Raw genomic sequence first — 20,872 nt, 5'->3', positions numbered from 1 at the left:
ATAACAAACTGGCCGCACAGAGAGGCTTACGAACGGGGTGAAAAAGCATCCCCCTCTCCCCTCCTCCCCTATTTTCAGGTGGCGGCGATTTCCATGTGCTCAGTCGGACTGTGTGTTTGTGTGTGCGTGGGAAAATATGATGAGGTGAAATGGTTCGGCTTAGCCAGAGCCAACGCGAACGCGCGCTCGCGGTTTTCAAAAAGGTAAATATTTGGACGGGTGAGCGATTATGTGATGACTCTTGCAGTACCAACCACCATCGCCACACCCCCACCCCCGTCACCGCTTGAGCCAAGCTAGCCGCTCCGATTTGGGTGGTAGAAATAATCGACGGCCAAATTGAAACTATACCCAAGTGGGAATCCCACACTGAAAAGTGAATTTTGCGCTCTGTGATGCAATGTGTAATGAAATTTAGGGATTTGATTTGAGTTTGGTAGTTTAGGGGGAAAGCTAGCTGGTGCGGTGGTCGAGATGAAAGATGCGAATAAATCTCTGAATTTTGATTACTAATTGTATTTTATATAAATACGCTAGTCCTGTTTAGCACTGAATTTATCTGATGCACCAGATTGACTTGGATCTCAGATAAACCAAATATTTTAACACTATTTTAAAATCGGAGTTTAGACAAGTTTAAGAAAATCCATGGATTTAATAATCTTACCAACCACTAAAAACTCAGGATTCACTGTTGAGCATTTAATTTTGTACTGGTAGAATCGCGATTTTTTGGGAAAAAACATTGAAGCTGAGTTTGATCGAAAGGATTCTAAAATACCAATTCAGATCGTTTTCACCTTTCAAAATAGTAAAAATATTGGTCGTAGTGTTAATGTTTACGCTTAAAAATCAATCAATAGAATCCAAAACATTTTTAAGACTTATTTGAACATTATTCCACTTTGCAAAGAAACTCATAACTATTGATAAAACTAATTCTAGATTGAATTTGTAAATGGTCCTAGCTGCTTAAGAAACCAAAATAGCACAAAGATTATTTTGTAAATGTGCTTGAGAATTTCACGTACACAATATTCCGTTAAATTGCACATTGGCAAATTGATTTTTCGTGGTCCGTAACACTTATAACAACATTGTATGAAGTGATTTTGATGTATTATTGTTACTAAATCAGAACCTTTCATTAAAGAACCAAAAATTTCTGACAAGGCCGCGGTACATGGTACATCCTACCGGCCACTCATCCTAATGCGCACCACCCTGCTATCACAACTAACAATCATTCCGTTTCGTTTCATTTGCCTGATCCTATCACGAGCCGGCCATGATCATGATACGCAGCCTGCTGTAACCAGATCATGTTCTTCGATCGCTACCCTCTCCAGGTCAAACAAAACAGGTGTCCTTCACAACACAGACACACCTTTCGCCGCGCACTCTCTCAGCCAAACTCGAGCACGCGCGACCACTCTCCTCTCACTCACGCTCTCTCTCTCTCGCTCTCTTTCATCCGTTCGGGCTTTTCCAGGATCAGCACCTTGCCTCGTTCACTATCATCAGCTGTCAGAACGCAGTCGCGTGCCACGCTGCTGAACATCTGTCACTATCACTCTACACACGACGACCCTTTCGTCTTCGTCGTCGTCGTCGTAAATTGCGTAACAAGTTCTTCGACCTGCCTACCTGTTTGTGAATTAGAGTGCTCCTCGTAGATAATCCATTCAGGCCTGCTTCGGAGTCGGATTCGGTGACCGCGATGACAGCTAATCCAAATCGTGAACCTGTTTTAGCTGCCCGGCTTCGGCTCGCAGCGAGTCTTCAACGCTCGTACACAGGTCAACCAGCTGGAATGCTGCTGCTGCTTCTGCTGCTGCTGCTGTTGTTTTTGCTGGTTCGGCACGCGAGATCTTCTGGGTTGCTTCCTTTGAATTTTAATTCGCGCGCAGTTGAAATGATCACCGTTTTTATTTTTGCGTTTTTTTTATTCGACACTCTGCACCTTCTTTTTGACTGTTGATCACTTTTTTTTGCTTTGATACTTTTTTGGCTTCTTATTTGCAGCTCGATTCGGTGTTTTGTAACTTAGGAGAGAGCGCTTGTGTGTATCTTCTTGTTTGGTTTCTTCCCTTTTTCGTATTTTGCCTCACTTTTTGCGGCTATTTTCACTGTTGGGTTGTTATTATATTTTGCACACGATCACACACACACACACTTACACAGACCTTCCTTGGCGGTGTTTCCTCTCTTCATCCGTTGATTGCGATTTTTTTCCTGTTATTTTGCTCGTTTTTTTTGCTGCTGCGCTACTACCTCAGTGCTTCACCTGTACACACACTTTCCGTGCTTATCTATTCTCTTTCTCTCTAATATGTTATTAGCTGACACTTTGTTTTCTTCTCTTTCGCCTATTATTTTCGCTGTTACTGCTGCTGCTTTATTTCGGTGTGTGTCGATTTCGGTTTCTTCGTTGTGTCACGCCGATAATTATTTCGCACTCACACTTAATTTGTCAAACCGTGCACTGATAGCACAAAAACATTCGCTGTTGCTTTCACTGCCACGGTGGTGTGTGAAGGTCATCTATTGTGTACATTGTGTACAAACACACACATACGGTTAATCCGTTAGCCTAGACCTTCTTCACGCATACAGCTGATGATGACGGCGTGGTCACAACCGGACAGCCGGACAAATGGCGGTGTCGTCCGTGTTCGTTCAACTGCTTCCGCTGCACTTAATCAGGCCCTAATGGTGTAATCATTCCTTTCGTTTTGATCAATTCTTGATCCTCACTTCACGTTCAGCAATTATATTTCTTCTGCTGTTGTTTGCCTCTAGTAACAACAGACGTTTTTCCCCCAAATACACACACACACACACACGATCCTTCCCTCTATTTCCTATTTTTATTTTCAATTTGTTGTGTGCTCTCCGTTTCCCTTCGTTCTGTGTGCAACACGCTGTCGAGAGCTGCCTCGCTGGATTGCACCGTTTCAAAACACACTCGATTCACCCGCCAAGGATACGCCGCCGATCCTGACAGATGCAATTTTTGTCCAATCCGACTTCCCTTGGTTTTTCGGTTTTCCCACTTCCTTCCTTCCTTTTTCTTTTCGTTCGTTTCCCACACTGGTTCTCTTCGTCCTGTTGACAAGTTTCCCTCGCGTGTTTCCTCCCGGCTTTTTTTCTCTTCTTCTTTCTCGCTTCGTCCTGGTGGGAAACACTCTACCCTCGTAATTCGGAATTTTTTTCGTTCCCGCTATCCTTTCGTTTGGTTTTTTTTCGTTCCCAATGTTCCCCGAGTCGAAATTTGGGCACCGCACTGCGTTCGAGTGTGTGTACGTTTTTCCCTTCGCTCTCGGAGGTCGCGCGTCAAGTCGAGAGGTAAACGATAGACTAAACAGCTCGTCTGATATTCGCCTCGGTCACACCGAACAAACCGCGCGCTGCGACGACGACGACCAGAATATCTGTGAGTGCCAGTCAGTCAGTTGAGAGTGAGTGCCTGGCACCCCTTCTTGGTGGCCGGAGAGCGGTGTGGCGTAAAACGCGACAGTAAAAAGCTGCGAAAATCCTCTAGATCTGGAAAAATACTCCATTTATCGGGGTGAGCAACAATGCTAAATCCGGCACGCGAGAGTGAGACCGATAAATTGAGAGACGCGAAAATTAACTCACACTCCACTTGAACGACGACGATGACGACTTGCGAGTACATAGAACACATTTGGAATTGTATTTACGGATAGGACGCGACCAACCGTACCAACGCAACGGTAGAGACGATGACTGAGAGGTGGAGGGAAAGAAGGAGCGCGCGCCCCGAGATACGATTATCGTTCTTAACAGTGCAAATTGAATCTGTTTACAGATGATTTATTCAAAATAATACAGCCGGTGGAAAATGTGATGCACTTCGGCGCAAATATTTGCGGAGAAATAAAAACATGGAAAATTGTAAAAATCGATACCTTTTTCAATATTCTGTACATAAAAATTCTAAATTAATTAGCCTAGTTTACGGGTTGAAGTTTCACTAATTTTCTTTAGTAACACAACTGTAATAAACAATAAAGCAATTTGTGACACCTTTTGCTTAATATTATTGAGAAATGGGTTTGAACTTCTTTTTACTTCTTACTAATTCTTAAGTTTTTATAAAAATTATAGCTTTTGGCCTGTATAAATAAATATGTGCAAAAAATTTTCACGAAGTTGCTGAGTCATAATATTATAAATCGAAATGGCATTTGGGAGATTTATACGTATTCATATTATTTTATCGGTAAAAATTTAGTTTTATAAGAAAAAAAGTGTTAACCATATAAAGTACCATGGGAGGAGGCGCATGGTGTCTCAAGTATATTTTAATAATTTGTAAATTGGTCTCATTATATGTCGTCTATCAACATATTTTCAGTTAAATTTACTAGTAATTACTATTAACATTCAAACAATAACTGTTTGATAAGAAATACGTTGTACCTGGCGTCTTCAATAGTATGGAATAAAAAAAACCTTTTTGTGAAAAATTCAATGTTCACAGATAGTCTGTTGTGTGCTATCTTGTGATAACCACAATTTTTTTATCGAAAATGAGTTAATGATGACGTTTTGTTAAACTCAACAAACCGTACGAAATGCTTTAACCCGATTTTGGAAATTCGCTTCCGTTTCCCGGATATCGCTATACACACTTGTGACATAGACCAATTTCTCATCAAAATGATTGGGCACAATTGTGATACTGAATACTATTTTGTGGAAAATGTGGATCTTTTTTCATTTTTTAAAATATATCTTCATGAAAATTTTAGGAGTGATTGGGGAATTTCAGGAGTGATTCGATTAATACATTTTCTGTATTATGAAAATTTAAGATTTTCTACTAGTATGTAACTCCTGCACAGCAACCCAGGAAGTTGTTGTTTTCTTATTCTAAAATTGTCAAACTTATGTTAGATATTTATTATCGCGGACTTTCTTTAATATAAAACAATGTACACTTGTTCCGTTGTACTTCAACTCTGCTCTCCCAAGGACGAGCTCACCTTTATTAAGTATTTCCATGTCGGTAGATCAACTACCTCCCTAGTATTATAATTGACTACCTATCGACTTAACTTCATTTAACCTCCTAGATTTAGTCATTGCGTTTACCTGTTGACGTATATAAGTTTTATTGTCTTATATCGCCAAACAGAGATGGTAAATATGGGAAAAAAGGGCGTGTTGTGCTTCAGGCCACAACATCACTATCCCCCTCGGAAAAGGTTTTTTTATTATCTAAGAGATATTTTTTTATCTTATCATTTAATGTTGTCAATAGTGCTACAATACTTTAAAACCTATTTATGTGACATTTATAGATGTGTTGTCTGAATTTGTGGAGGTTTTGTTTTATGTAGATTGTTGTCATTTGTTTCATAAGTTTTCATGATGTTTTTGATTTTTTCAGAAATACGGTATTGTTTTGTTTGGTACATATTGTTTACAAAATTTACTTAAACTAATGTTAGTTGATGGAACCGATTACCCGCGGTTTACTCGGGATTAGTAGGATACAATAAAAGTAGTAAATCAATTTTTATGTTTACTGATTTTGAATGGATTCGTTTCATATTTTTGTTTACTGTGCTATTATTAATTTTACTTTTAATTTAATATGTTTTTTTTTCTAGACAGCAAAAATAATGTTTTACAATTGAAAGACGCGAAAATTATGCAAGTTACATTGATTACATTTCCTAAAACTTGAAAGATTTCAATAAAATATATTTGAAATGTGAAATGTGCAGGATGACTGTAGGCGTTGAAAATGTGTGAATACACTTTGTGATGATGGTGCTGAAGATGTCTTGATGTTGGTGTTTTGGAACCGTTTTGATTGTTAACGGTTTCGTTTTCGTGAATCTTTTGATGACGACCACGATCTCGGCGACGATTTAGATGAAGATGAAGATGGCGAAACAATTAGAATTGTTTGGTCTGAAGGTTGGAACGTGAGGATCTCCTTCCCCCTACAAAAATATGTGTTGTCTTATGCAGATTTTACTTAACTACTTTGTTTTTATTTTACTTAACTACAAATGTTTTTTATAAAATTTCAAAACTATGTTTAATGATAATCAAGATATTTGTTTGTGTGTTTTAGTGTATTTATGTATTTTATAATTATGTTTTATGTTGAATTGTGTTTATAATGCATGTATTTTTGTGAATAATTATTTTTGAACATTTTTTTTTGTTATTCAGTTGGTACATCTATAATGTTTATATTTTCATGGATAATAACTGATTTTTCCCTTTTATACATTTTTGGTTACGTTTTTTAAGGGATCTATATATTCATATGTATCTACGAAATTATTTGTTGTTCCTTTTTTAACACTATCATTCAAATCATGTTTATTGAGTATAAAGTCACAATTTGTAATCTCCTTTTTTTTGTTATGAACTAACTTACAGTAAAATAAGTAAAATAAGAGAAATTGCTATAAAAAATACTTCAAACTAGTTATTATACTAAATGAAGTGAAATTATGATGTTTGTGTTATGACAGCAATTAGTAAACCTATTTGAAAAGATTTCCATGTATATTGTTCGCTTGATTTTTTTTAACTTTAAGATTATTTCTTGTGTCTGATTTGAAAGTGGAAAATATGAATCAATCTTGTGTGATTTTTTTTGATTAGTACATTACATTATATTGCAGTGTTCTTAATTGAAATTTATTCAATATATGATGGTTGGTTTTTTTTTTTAAGTTTTAATATTAAGATATGAAATTGATTTTTACAAACCAAATTAAATCAATCAAACTTAAATCATATTTACAATATCGATTGATTAAATTTAAAGTATTAAAAGGTTGATTTCGATATCTTTGATTGCTCGTCTGTTTTTTTCGACACACTATGATTTTAAATTAGGAAACTATTTTGCTAGTTTTGAATTATTTGTAATATTTGTATAATATATATAATGAATTGATTTACTTTTAGCTTTTTGCATTGCATTTTTCTTTGTTCAATCTGTTATATGTTCTGAACCATTTATTTTTATTTTTTACGAATAATTTGTTTTGAAAATGATTTTGTATTTAGCAAAAATATTTGCTTTGTTTCATTGATTTTGTATTTAGCAAAAATATTTGCTTTGGTTCATTTTTGTGCACGCTGAATGCTTTTCATAGATTTTTGTTAGATAGAATTTTCAATTATACTTTTGCTGAACTTATATTTAAATCAGATGTATTCTCCGGGAAAATATATATGATTTAAAATGTTTTGTTCTTACGATCCAGGTAGAGTAAATCTTTAACATTCATTGATAATTGATATTGGCCAGATATCAACATAATTGATGGTTAAGATATGTCTATCATGATTGTGTGTGTGTGTGTTTTTTTGTTTATCAGTAAGAATACTGATTACTTAGATCATCTAAGTATTCTATAAATTGTTGGTAGAAGTGATCATTTTTATTTAAAAAAATATTTTTCTCGTTTTCAATGAAATAATTTTTAAATTTGTTTTGTTGGTAATCTAGTTTTTGACATTGTTTTTTATCTTCATTTTTCATAATTTTAATTTGCTCATTATTTTTGATTTCCCCATAATTTTCATATTCTGCTGTTTTTTGATTTTTATGTAGAATTGGATTTTCAGTATTGTCACAAAGGTTTTCACTGATATTTGGATTGTTGAAATTTTCAGCTTGAATATACGAGATTTCATCATTTGAATTGTTTTTCGCTAAATAATTTTTATTTTTTGGCATACTGTTTTGCCAGTAATGATTATACTTTGTGTTATAGTTGTGGCAATTATTTGTGTTATTATAACCATTGTTGCGAGAGTTGTTATTTTGAAAATTACCATTTGTCATATTATTATTATTGTTGTTATCGTAATTGTTTATAAAATAAGGTCTTTTGTTTTTAAAAATTGGAACGAAAGTTTTACCCTTATAATTAGGGTTAATTTTTGTATCTTTATAATGAATGTTTTCCCTTTTAGGAACAAAATATTTCCAATTATTTTTACCGTGAAAGTAATTCATGTTATTTTGTTGTCGGATTCTATAAATATGTTCTTGTTTTGCATCATTATTGTTATTGTGCAATGGATTAAAATTGTTACCCTTATACCTGAGATTGAAGTTTTGGGGACCTTTTTTCCCAGAATTTAAACATGGTTGAAAATGGTTTTTGAATTTAAAATGTTGTACTCCGTTGTCTTGAGCTGTAGATTGTTCTAAATTTCCTGCTCTGTCAATTAATGGTAGAAATTTACCATACATTTTTTTGTCACCTAAATTTAATTTTTCCAAAATTATTTTGATTTCGTCTAAAGTAGACGCTTGGCCTAAAATAATAATTGTGTCGATGGACAACAAATCTTTTATTTTCCATACAGCTTTACCCATGGCATGCTGATGAAATAATTCGAATTCGGAGCCACAATTGTATTTTATTTTTGTCAGAATATAATTTAGTCTAGCAATGAAATCAGTTAAGGTTTCATTTTGCTTGATTGATGATGCATTCGTTTCGTCTAATAATTCCAACATCATTTTTAAACTTGGTTTAAATCTATCTTGCAAAAAAGATTTAAGTTGGTCCCAAGTATCAATTTTTTGTTTTTAATTCATATTGTACATTTTCCGAAAGTTTACAGTATTTAATCACTGTAAGAAAATGTTTCTCATTTAAATTTTTGTTTTATAAATTTCGTGAAAAAGATCTACAATTTCAATAAAGGATTTTAATTTTTGCACCGAACCGTCAAATAGTTCGATGTGTTCAAATTTCAACCAATTTTCCATGTTTGTTAAAGTTTTTTTTTTATTGTGCGTTACCAATCGTGTCCGTGTTTACTGCAGGGTTCCTGGCCGATGATCCTTTTTTTTAATCACTTTACTTCAGCTACATTTTTTGTCTTCTGACACCAAATGTTAAATATTTATTATCGCGGACTTTCTTTAATATAAAACAATGTACACTTGTTCCGTTGTACTTCAACTCTGCTCTCCCAAGGACGAGCTCACCTTTATTAAGTATTTCCATGTCGGTAGATCAACTACCTCCCTAGTATTATAATTGACTACCTATCGACTTAACTTCATTTAACCTCCTAGATTTAGTCATTGCGTTTACCTGTTGACGTATATAAGTTTTATTGTCTTATATCGCCAAACAGAGATGGTAAATATGGGAAAAAGGGCGTGTTGTGCTTCAGGCCACAACACTTACGGACCCAATCCTGTAACACTCTGAATGTAAAAAAAACTAATTTTGTTGTAAATCGCTTTGTAGACAGTACTTTAGGGGATGAATGAAAAATTGTATCGATAGTTCCCGAAGTTTTGAAAATACTAAAATATCTGTAATATAAATCTTGGTGCAAATGCTATGGTTGATGTGCACCGTTTAGCAATCACTACTCCTACCCCCTTATTTTTGCAAGCTCAACAGATACGCTTTCATTCTGTCTGCAACGAATCAAAACTTCTCAATTATTTTTCCAACATTCCACAATGTAAATGCGGTTAAGAGTAAATAATAACAACAACAAAACTTTTTAAATAGCGAACTTAATCAAATAGCTTGAAACTGCCCCACAATTGACACATTATTAACCTGTCATTGCATGCCGGATGGCCCTTGAAGGGAGATCGCTCACCACTATTTACCGCGTCCTCAAAGCAGAAGCAGCGTAAAGACGACCCAATATCAAAACTCTACTTGAAAACCGAGAATGAGATAGCGTGAAATACATGCGTGAGTAGAATAATATCGCTACCACACTGACTGCTGCTTTGGTGAGGCCAACCCGGAGAGACGAAGGGCCTTCTGCCTTGTTTGCCTGCCCGACTGCCTTCTTGCCAAGTCAGGCAACAACAACATCAACAACAACCATAAGCATACCTTCGACATACACCCCGACGCGAGTCGAGGTCGAATACATTCATTCATTCTCCAAAATCGCTCACATTTTCTGGCCCGCTCACTCTCACGTCAACCATGGAGCTAAACCAGGACGCATGGCAGGAAAACGAGAATGTTAAAAAAATGCTTCAATTATGTTAAGAGACGATGAAAATGTATATTTGTTTTGAAACACCAAGCGCCTCCATAAAATGCTGTTTAGTATTAACAACCCAGTGGAGACGCACGGTGTCTCGTTCAATGCAAAGTTTTTTTAGATTGAAATATTTTATTGTTATTGCACAAATTATTTTTTCACTGCGTTATTGACATATTGTAGCAAAACGGAAGACTTATTGCAATATTGATAAATTGTACTTGCAAAAGTAACCAAATGCAAGGAGAATTTGAAGAAACGTCGATGCTAAACTGCAATAAATAATAGTTTAATACAATTTATGTTGAAATAGTTGGGTATCGAGGGATCTTGGAGACAGTAATCAAACAAAGTTTATTTTCAAGCATTTCCTCCATTGCGCAAACCTCTTTTAGATCGCCCTGTGACATCAATATACAAATACAAAAACCCACTCGACTCGACAGACTACTCGTGGACAAGGGTGAGTGACGACGACGATCGCCGCGAGGGTGGAAATGAGTGCATCCGGGAGGCACGCGGAACGAGCGGGAAAACGATGAGCGAGTTTGATTTGAGAATTCAATTTGAAATATTTGTAATTTGTTAACCACTCTCTCGACATGTAGCGATATCTACCTTCGGGGCGCACGCGATCCACTCGGCTTCGGTTCGGTTCAGCTCGGCTCGGACCAAGACGAGAGAATGAGCACCCTTGTTGCTCGCTGCTGTTTTCGAAAAGCAACATTGCCCCGAGAGCAGATGTTGGGGGAAATAAGAAAAAATAAAAACAAATCCATAAACTGATTGGAATGACAAAAGGAAACAAACGCGCGTGCGAGCACTCACGAGATGAGTGGCGCCGTGGATTGAAATATTTACTACTCAAGAGTTATCATTTATGAGCGTTTATAACTCACACACAATTAGGTTTACGTAGAGCTACGAGTATGCGCGCCATTTCTGATCCACCAATTATAGTCATGATTTGTTGTTGACGTTTGATTTAAAATAAATGTTAAAAAAATAAACTTTTTACACCTTAACCAGATTTCATTAGAACCACCTCCAACTTCAACGTAGTCTGTACTGTACACACTCAGAGCTCTTACGCTCGGCTTTGAGAGCAGATAAAATACAACCCAAAGCAACACGGCAAAAAAAAAAAAACTTCTCCTTATCTGCTTATTCGTGGTTGTTGATATTATTATACTTATGCTCAATCGTCATATCGGTGTCGTTGCTCATCGTACCAGGCCGCCGGAGCTCTCCAGACCAGCCGAGGGTTTTGTTTCGCTCAACTGTGAGTGAGCTATAGAGAGGGAGAGCAACTGAGTGAATTGAGAGTGTAACCGAGAAACATCTTTATGCTATGAATTTGCTTTTATGTATTTTTATTTGATTTTATTACACATGGAGTTCTGTCGCTCCTTTGCTTGCCTTTTTGAATCTTTTTTTTTGCTCTTCGGATGGATTTATTATGGATGATCCTTTGTAAACCAGATAAAATTTGGCTTTGGTAATTATACCACTAAAAACGTCTAGATTTTTTTTTTTTAATTTTAGGTCAATCTAGAGAAAAATAACAATTCACAATTAAAGGTTAAAAGCATATCAAACCTAAATGATATGATAGTAAATCTTTTCTGATTCTATGAAACTTTTTGCATTACAGTCCAGATTCAATTATGCGAAGTTCAAGCCAAAATTTCGCTTCGAAAAAGGTGCCATTTACCAACGACGTAGCATTTTTTGAGGATGCGAGGTTTGCATAGAACATTTTTTGCAATTCCGAAAAACACTTTTTGCAATTCCGTCGTGAAACTTCTTACTTTTCCTGTCATTCTTGAACGACGAAACAGCCTGCTTTTCTGTATCAAAAATAACAGAATCGAATAGCAACACTTTTCAAATTAAATGCTGAAAAGTTCTACTTTTCAGCAATCAAATGGGTGCTGAAAAGTTGAACTTTTCAGCTCTTGTTTCGAAAAGTAACACTTTTCAACATTTTTTTTGATTTAAACGATTTATTGACAAAATACATGAAAATTTGACATACAATTTCACTCAGTCTGTGTTTTTTGGAATTGCAAAAAATGTTGTATGGAACTCGTTGCAAAACTTGATTTTTTCAGCACTCTTCGTATTTATCCAACTCGGTGAACCTCGTTGGATAAATGTACGACTCGTGCTGAAAAAATCCTCTTTTTGCAACTAGTTGCATAAACTACTATTTTTCAGCTATCGTCTTTTTTCCCAACTCAGTGAAAAATCTTCTCTTTGCAAATTGTAGCATAAACTACTTTTATTCCTTACTACTTTTGTCCCTCCCAGTCCTATTTAAATGCTCCAAATGAAAATTTCTATAAATGAAAACAAACAAAAACGATTAAAAATAATTCAGAGCATAACTCTTATGTATGCATTTTAAATAAAATAAAGAATATTCAATATCTTTACAAATTTAGAATTTTGGGCTCACACATCAGTACAAAATGTAAAAGTTAAGGAAAAAAATATTTTAATAAATTTAATGATGAAATAAGGTTTTTAATATGATTTTTTCATCTACCTTGCCCTTGTCCAAATGTTGCAGCAGCCTTATCGCACTTATTCTCCAAACAAACTTTTGATAAGAACCATTCGGTCTTTCCAAATATATTGTAAATTTCATATTTCACCTAATTCTGGAGATCTCCTAATTAAAGCTTTTTCTTTGATTGTGCATTTTTGGTCATTTATTTTAACTTGTGTATCACTCAGGGTTTTTATTAATAAACGTTTTTTTTTTTTTTGAAAAGAGTGTTTGTTTTGAGTCACTTGATCAAAAAAGCTTATTAGATGTATTTATTAGAAATTTTGGTTATATTTACGATTTATATAATTATTTAGATATTTTGATTTCTTTAAGCAACTAAAATATTTTCCACGAATTAAAGTATCTTTCAAGTTTCGCAATATCTTTTCAATAGGGTGATTCATTTCATTATTCAAATAAAACCATAGAAAAAAGTGACAGCTTTTTCACGGATAATAGTCGTAAGCAGATCTGATTTTCTTTCTTCTTTCATTATTTGATTTTTCGATTCGGTTCGACTGCCAGATCGCTTCCCCATCGTCAATGCCATCCCTCGACCGTGGTGGCCACCAAGCTACTATCCTGGTCCCATTCCTTCGATGCCCCGGTTCAGTTCACCCACCTTCTGCGTTGTGACCTCTCAAACTCTGCTACTACTGACTGTGCCGAACTGTGAGACAGAGGCTCTGGCATATTCCATTCCATTCCATTCCTCATGCCTTGCTGTCCAATTGCTTGCGAGCCAGACCGAGAGTTGCCCCAAACTCCCCGAACCATACCTCCCCCCTCCCCTCTCTCGACAGTCCATCGACGGTGCCGACAGCGACAAACCGTGTGCTAAGTGTATGCCCTTCAGATTATTCAATTTCTGATACATACTTGCCCCGGTGTGTGGTGGTATATACTCATACTCACTCAACTTAAACTCAAATTCAACTCAACTCGACTCCAAGTCGCGTATTCTCGCACTCCTGTGTGTGTGTGTGTGTGTGTGCTCGGGTTCGGAGTCGTTCGATTTTCTTCTACAATCCTACAAAAGCTCCTCGGTCTCGGCCTTTGCCTGACACCGATCGTTTCCCACCACCCCCACGGCACCATCCCATCGTCTTATGCCTCCTCCTACCCTCTTCCAACCAAACTCACTGGCGCTGGCACTCCCCGCTCATCCTCCAGTTGGCACCCACCAGCAACAACAACACAGACGTTGAGGAACGAGCAGTTTTGGCATGCATGCTTGCTTGCTCATTCGCTCTTGTTTGCCCTGGCATTGCCTTTCGTAATAAACTCTACCACAAGTTGTTCGGCACTATAGACTCAGACTGTTCTTATGTTAATTTGGGATTATGTTTGTATTTGCAGGTGTTTCCTTAGCGAATCGGCCGATTTCATCATGTTTCAGGTGTAATATTTGTATGTAAATTTCGTAGTAACTTTTCAAAAGGCCGAAACCTTGTTTGTAAACAAACATCCTTTCCCTCACCCTTTGATTTTTCGGGCCAGAGAATTAACAATAAGGATGAAATGGAATATTTTTCTCAAAATTTGGATAATTTCGAGAAATTTTAGGAATTTCATTTTTTTTTCTTTAAAACGGTTGGCATGACTGAATGAAATCGCACTTTTAAGAGATAGTGGTGTGTTTGGGCTTTAAACCCATTCAAAAAATGCAAAGGTTTTGGATGAATTTTCAGAGCCATACAAAAAAATGGTATCAATCCCTCTATCATGTTTAAACAATATATACATGGATTGATTAAACCTCAAATTGTTTTTGCCCCCTGATTTTTCGGGCTGATTTACGTTTTTCTTGCCTAAATGCCATTTTTATCGTTTGAATTCACTGACAAAATAGCGAAGGCATTTTTGCTGCTCGAAAAAATAGCATGCTTCAATTTTCTTTCAAATATTTGTTGACGTACAATGACAAATAGCTTTGCTACAGCCACATTCTCTTGACAAATATTGGAAAAGTTCACTACAATTAAGCCCAGAAATTGTTGGTGCGCACTCTCTACCACTTTAATTTCACTTGATTTCGCAATCTGGACCACATTTTTTTTGTAGAGCCTTGTACCACTGCGACCAAATTATAGGTATCTGGACCACATAGAGGAACATAAATAAAATTTGTTCTAGAAGTTTGACTCCAACTAGCTAAAGAAAACAGAAAAAATGAAAAAATGTTCGAATAAGGATATTCTTGAAACAGTGCTCCAAACAAAATACAAGAGATCTTAATGTTAAATCAGACTTCCTACTATGTATGCATTCAATTGCTTGAAAATTTTCTTAAGAAAACTTGAACTCAGCATGTTTACAGTTACAATTTGATGCCCGTGTGCTCTCTTGTTCTATCTAGATAGGAATCCCAGCAAGCTTGGTACAAATGAGCACACCGGCATCGAATCATGCAAATCGACGATTTTTTCCGTGAAAGTATTTTTAATATCGGCACTGGCTCAACCGATTGTGAAAATCTGAAAACCCTATCCAAAGTTATCAGCACTTAGTGTTATTTGTGCACTTTTTGGAGGCCGGATCTAAGATATTTTGATGAAAACGTTGTCCGGATCTATCATGCGACCTATCTTTGGATAGGTAATCAAAAGACGTGTCCAATCCAAAAGATTGGAGATCTGACAACCTTATCATAAGTTTAAAGCACATAAGTGCTCTGAATTATGAAGATCTGACTACCCTATCTGATGGTATAAATGATGAGTCAAATTGATAGAACACTGAAGTATCCGTCCTTTTGTGTTTATTTTTTGCCTTAAAGGTGGATTATGTAACTTTTTTTTTTAAATAAAGCCAATGCAAATTTTATTCAAGTTTTATCATTTTGTCTTTTTTGCCCCTTACAAATTTGCTCAAAAACTTAGATGGCAAAAAAGTGTGCTGGGAGTTGTTTGCTGAAGTTCAAATCGAATACGGCAATTTTAGGTTTTTTACAAACTTTGAATTTTTGGACTGTGAATCGGAACGAGACGTTGACCTTGAAGAAAATATTATCTTAAATTCATCGATATTTTGAAAATTTGTTGAGAGTAGCATAGTTGTAACAAAATATAAAAAAGAAAAAGGAAAAAAAGGAAAAGGAAAACCACGAATGATTGAATTCGAATACATATAGTTTGAGATATCGACCATTGCAATGTCATATAATTTTACCAGTTCTGTAACCCGAGTGTTCAGCCCATAATTAAGACCCCCAACGCAGCATCGTGCACCCTTCAGGGGGGATCGCTCGAACGAGGGTGCGCGAGAGGGCATCCCCCCAAACTCACTCACTCCTCGTGCGCGCGGTTGGTGTTTATTCTCCACTTAGCTTTTATGCACGGTTACGGGCTAACTGTTTGTGTCTCATCCGTCCGCGTGCTCCGTCGTCGTGGCTCTGCTCTGTGGCCTGTTGGTCGTCGTTTCTTTGGTCGGTTTAGCTCGGCTTTGGTTCGTTCGGCTACTACAGACCAGTCAGGTCGGTCAGGTTGAGTAAGGGTGCCTTCTTGCCTGGAACTGTTGGGGCCACACTCTCCTTTGCTCTCTCAGCTCACGTTTATTGCTGTGAGCTCCTTTACTACGATCGATTGTTGTTTTTGGGGTACGGTGGAGCTCACCGAGCCAAGCTGGTGTTGGTAACCGTGAGAATCTACCAGAGAGCCGTGTAGTCGTAGTCGGTCGTGTCTCAACGGGAATAACACCAGCAAGAGAGATGAATATGGATAAAAATAATCAAAATATAAGAAAATCAGTATAAAGTGGCTCCTCCAGACCGAGCCATCGTCGTCGTCATCTTCGCTTGTCCGTCTCTTTGCCTTTTTGGATCTTTTCCGAAAGAGTGTGAGCGGGTAGGGGGATTGGTGGAAATGTGTGAGAGGAATGAGGTCTGGTGGAGCAGGTCGATTTGGTAGCGTTGGGTGGGAGAGAAGCCCTGTTTTACACTGTTTATATTTTTTCCTTTCCTCTTCCTCATTTCCTGCCCCCTCCCGCACCCAGATCGCTATGACTCTTTCTCTTTGGACTGTGCTGCTGATTTCGCTGTGTTTGAGTTTGGTACTGTGAGTTTTTCTTGCCTTCATCGTCGTCGTCGTGTTCTCATTCCTTGTTTTCCCGCCGCTCACTCCTCGCACTCCTCAAGATTTCTCATACGTACGTATGGCGCACTCCGTCGACACTTTTGGAGTTTTGGATCATCTGCAATATTTTGTCGGTCTCGTTCTCACTTACCATCCATTCTAGTCACCCCGCTTGCCCCCACCCACCGTGCCCACCCCAAACTCAACTTGTTCTGTTTTCTCGCGTTAAATCTCTTTTTATTGTCTTCTTGTGATTTTAGATTATTCAAAGCGCTGGGACTTGGAAGAACACTCTGAGCAGAGAAAAAACAACAACAAAAAGACAACAACGAAACAATCTCGAGAGTTAGCCTCCGAATCAATATCGGTGTGAACGCGATTTTTTCAGTCGTTTTTTCCCCACACAGTTTTTCACCATGCTCTTCCCCGAGATTCCGTTCTTGGGGAGCACTGTTTTGTCTTATTATTTATCGCTCCGATGTTGGACGACTTGACGATTCGGGCGACGGCTAGGCCAAAGATGATGACTACGGCGGTGATGCTGGGTCCGTTCTTGCCTTTGTTTTTGCTTGTTTTTTTTTGTTCTTTCTCCTTCTCTTTAGCGCGACTTGGACTTATTTCATGGTTTGAGGTTCTGGGATTTGAGCTGGCTCGTTTCGTCGTGGACGATGATCTGAAGTTTTCAACCGACCGACCAACAGCCGTGGTACTCCAAGTAAGAGGGCTTGATTCCAATTTCAAACGAATCGGCGGAAAACGGATCAATTTGGGGGATTTGTAATTTAATTAAATATACTCATAGTGGCAATCACAGTTGAATTTCAACTTTATCGGTGAAATACCTTGTATAATCAATCTTGAGATGTTTCAAATATATTCTTCAGAATTTATATTATTATTCGGTAAGACTACCAATTGTATGGATTAAATCCTTATCGTACGAATTTTGGACTCATTCCACAGATTTTTTAGCTGGCTGGTTTTTTGAAAACTATTCCATATTTTTATTTTTAATGTTTTTGTTATATGTCGATACAATTTGAGTAGGACAATCGTGTAGATTTTCTCCCGGCCCCCTTTTCGATTTGCGTGAAACTATCTAAAGGGTAATTTTCGAGCTCCATTTTTCGACCCCTTATATTTTTGAACATTCGAAAAATGGCGTGATTTTCAATTATTTGCAGTCTGAAATGGTGATGGTTAGGAAATTTGGTGTCAAAAGGACTTTTTGTAATTGTCTGCTATACAACTTTGTAGAACATTGTTACATTCTTTAAAATATTCCTGCAAAGTTACAAAAAAACAAGAAATTTAAAATGAAAAATTTTATTTTAAATGAATAATTGACCCTGCAGATTCGAAAAAAACATTAAATTTCCCATAAATGGCATGTGCCAAATTTTTTAACAGTGTAGTAACGAAAAATTGCAAAATTTTTGAAACCATCGGTTATTATTTTTTTCAATAAGAAATACTTTTTTTTTGAATTCCGAGTACGCCATCAAATCGGGCGTCCAATTTTAAAGAAAAAAAGTCCTTTTGACACCATATTCTCAAACCACTTCAGGCTGCAAGTTATTGAAATCCTATTGGCCAGTTGTCGCACTTACATCAATTTTCGGGGTGTGTCAGTATAGAACGACAAGATTGAAACTTTTTTTAATGTTAAGGGTGCACATAAATAGGTGAAAAGCATACTGCAGTTTTCATACGATTTTAAATCGTGAAAGTTAAACGCGAGCTGATAGCGAAATGTGAAGTTCGAACCCTGGGATGGAAGGTTCCTTGGCGTAGAAAGAGGTTTGGGTGCTCTCCCCATTCAAGCCTTTGGACTCCTAGGTTCGAGCAGAAACTTGCAATAGAGATCACAAAAGACCTGGGGGTCGCTAAAGGTGATGGTTTGATTTTTGATTTTGTCTTTTGTGCCCTTATTTTGCCGTACCAGCATAAGTTGAGCTACAATTAGATTATAGCAAAAACATATTTAAAGTTTTTGTCCTTCAAGCTTGATATTTTAGGTATAACCTTCAAAATTTTGTTTATTGTTCATCTAACACACACAAATTAGAACTCGCACACATCCATTGAAATGATGACATTTATTTATCAATATATGATGATGATTCTAGTTTCTTTTGTTGCAGAACTATGGATGCCCTTCCTGAAGCTGTGGCGGCGCTGCTAAATGCCGAGCAGGAGTTGGAGCAGTGCCACCAAGAAATGGTGCAACTTCAGGCATTGGTGGTGCAATCCATGCAGCAACGGGATAGGTTGTACATCCCAACATCTGAACTATGGGACAGGATGGCACAGGATGGAGATTTAACGCTGTTGGATGCGTGGGATGAGGAATTCTCAATGTTCACGCATTTTGCGTTGCAAACGAATTACTTGAAGGATGCCCTCCGTGGACTGATGGTGAGGTCTAGGGACCTCCTCCGCGTTGTCCATGAGTCATCGCGGAGTGTCATGATAGCAGATGACACCATCTTACTACCATCTCCCGGAAATCTCCACAATCGCAGAGAGTGGAATCTTCGGGAATTTGAGGAATGGTGGGACGACTACCTGTCGGGCCTGGTAATTGAATCGAACGATCAAATCTCTCGTTATTAATGTTTTTGTAAATAAAATTAGTGTAAGTGTGAATAAATAAAGGTTATTTTAATAAAACTAGGATGAATCCCACTAATTCACCTTGGAGGTTGTTGGGGATACTGTCCCGAGTCAGAGAAACTGTTTTGCAAAATCCTCTAACGGTGAAAATCGATTTGAACTCAAATTGAAGTTTTTGCTATAGAAATATGAACTGAAACCTCAAATAATTATCAGAAATCTCAGTGAAAGTTTACGCAACTATGGAATTTGTCTTCGAAAATGTAATATTGTCCAGGTGTAGTAGTCGTCTCCTGCCTCGGTAGTGTCGTGGACTGTTTGGCTGGTAGACTCACATCCAAAAAAATATAATTATGTTTCGCAAATAAGAATAATTGTAATTCTATTAAACAAAACAATTTTTATTGTTTTTAATGTTAAAATTTTTGAGAAATTAAATTTCTGTTTTTTTTTAATTTTTTTAATTTTAGATTTTTTTAAAGTTTTAGTCATTTAGCGTGTGTTTGTGCTAAACTCTTTAGTGATATTGTACTTTTTCAAGCAAAACTTTGAGAAAAAATCTAGTTTACTATTCCAAAAGGTCCTATAAACGTGGTACTAGGATCCTTTGAAAAATAACTCTAGTTTTGTTATGAGATAATTGCTTGATATATCTCTAGTCTAGCCTGATTTTTAACCTTTAAAACTATTTTGTGTTTCTCTTTTTTTCTTTTTTTCTTTGAATATTGTGTGTGTGTTTGGCTTGAACCTATTAATATTTACAATTATTGATTAAATTCGTCAGAACGTCAGTTTTGCTGAAAACTTTTTCAATTCGTATTTTTTTCAATTAGGTATTATCTGTGAGTGAGATTGGTTATGTTATTTTTATGAATTGGTTGTGTCGAATCACCAAAATATTTACCTTACTAATTTTTAAGTTAAACAATAGTTACGATTGTAACTTTTCCAGTGAGTAGAGTAAAACCGTCTGTTAGCAATTAATAAGCATGTCGTTTATCTGTATCGGCCAATATTGATTCATCTGTTAAGATCTTAAATATACGCATATGGAGTGTTTTGAGCCATCCGCCACTAAACCGACACAGCTAAAAATAATCGAAACTCCAAATTAAGAGACATTCTTTCTCATCATTCCCAAAAACTTTCCCCTCCAGTCGGATAGAAGAAGAAAGGAGCCAAAAAAGCTGTCATCTCGTAGTTATACCAGCGTTGTAACAAAATTAATTAAGAGCACCAGAAAATCTCAAAGAAAGCGTGAAGACAGGCAAAACATGGCACATGAACGAGGGCATACTTTTATGCGTGTGTTTGTGTCTCACTGAGTAAGTATTGGTTATTTGGAGGAAAATCTTCCGCGACGTGACGCGATGCTCAACGGCTGTCACTCGCAACAAATAGCCGTTTTCATCTCATTGCAGCACGAAAAAAACAACAACAACAACAAAAACGCAGATGCACATTTTCTGGCGCACATGCAGCATCTCCACCCTCACTTTGTTGTCTTCTCTCGAACCGTTTGTGGGTATGTGTGTTTTTGTCTGGGGGAAAATGAACAGTCGATTTCCAGCTT

General features: G+C 36.8%; 2 protein-coding genes across 2 annotated transcripts in view; one reads left to right on the top strand and one right to left on the bottom strand.

Annotated features, from left to right (window-relative positions):
• Nucleotides 1-3,376, bottom strand: part of LOC6032846 (zinc finger MIZ domain-containing protein 2) — a 73,947-nt gene extending 70,571 nt beyond the window's left edge. Inside the window, exon 1 of the mRNA XM_038264282.1 lies at nt 1,648-3,376. The gene's annotated coding sequence lies outside the window, so the exon portion shown is untranslated. The remainder of the gene's footprint in view (nt 1-1,647) is intronic.
• Nucleotides 1-19,356, top strand: part of LOC119770079 — a 78,884-nt gene extending 59,528 nt beyond the window's left edge. Inside the window, exon 3 of the mRNA XM_038264283.1 lies at nt 18,828-19,356. Within this exon, the coding sequence (XP_038120211.1) occupies nt 18,832-19,299 (468 nt within the window). The 5' untranslated portion in view covers nt 18,828-18,831 and the 3' untranslated portion in view covers nt 19,300-19,356. The remainder of the gene's footprint in view (nt 1-18,827) is intronic.
• The last annotated feature ends 1,516 nt before the right edge of the window (nt 19,357-20,872 follow it).

Source organism: Culex quinquefasciatus, chromosome 3 (assembly GCF_015732765.1).
Source record: "Culex quinquefasciatus strain JHB chromosome 3, VPISU_Cqui_1.0_pri_paternal, whole genome shotgun sequence".
Lineage (NCBI taxonomy): Eukaryota > Metazoa > Arthropoda > Insecta > Diptera > Culicidae > Culex > Culex quinquefasciatus.
Note: the sequence above shows the minus strand (reverse complement) of the source record. Positions and strands in the feature narration are given on the sequence as shown.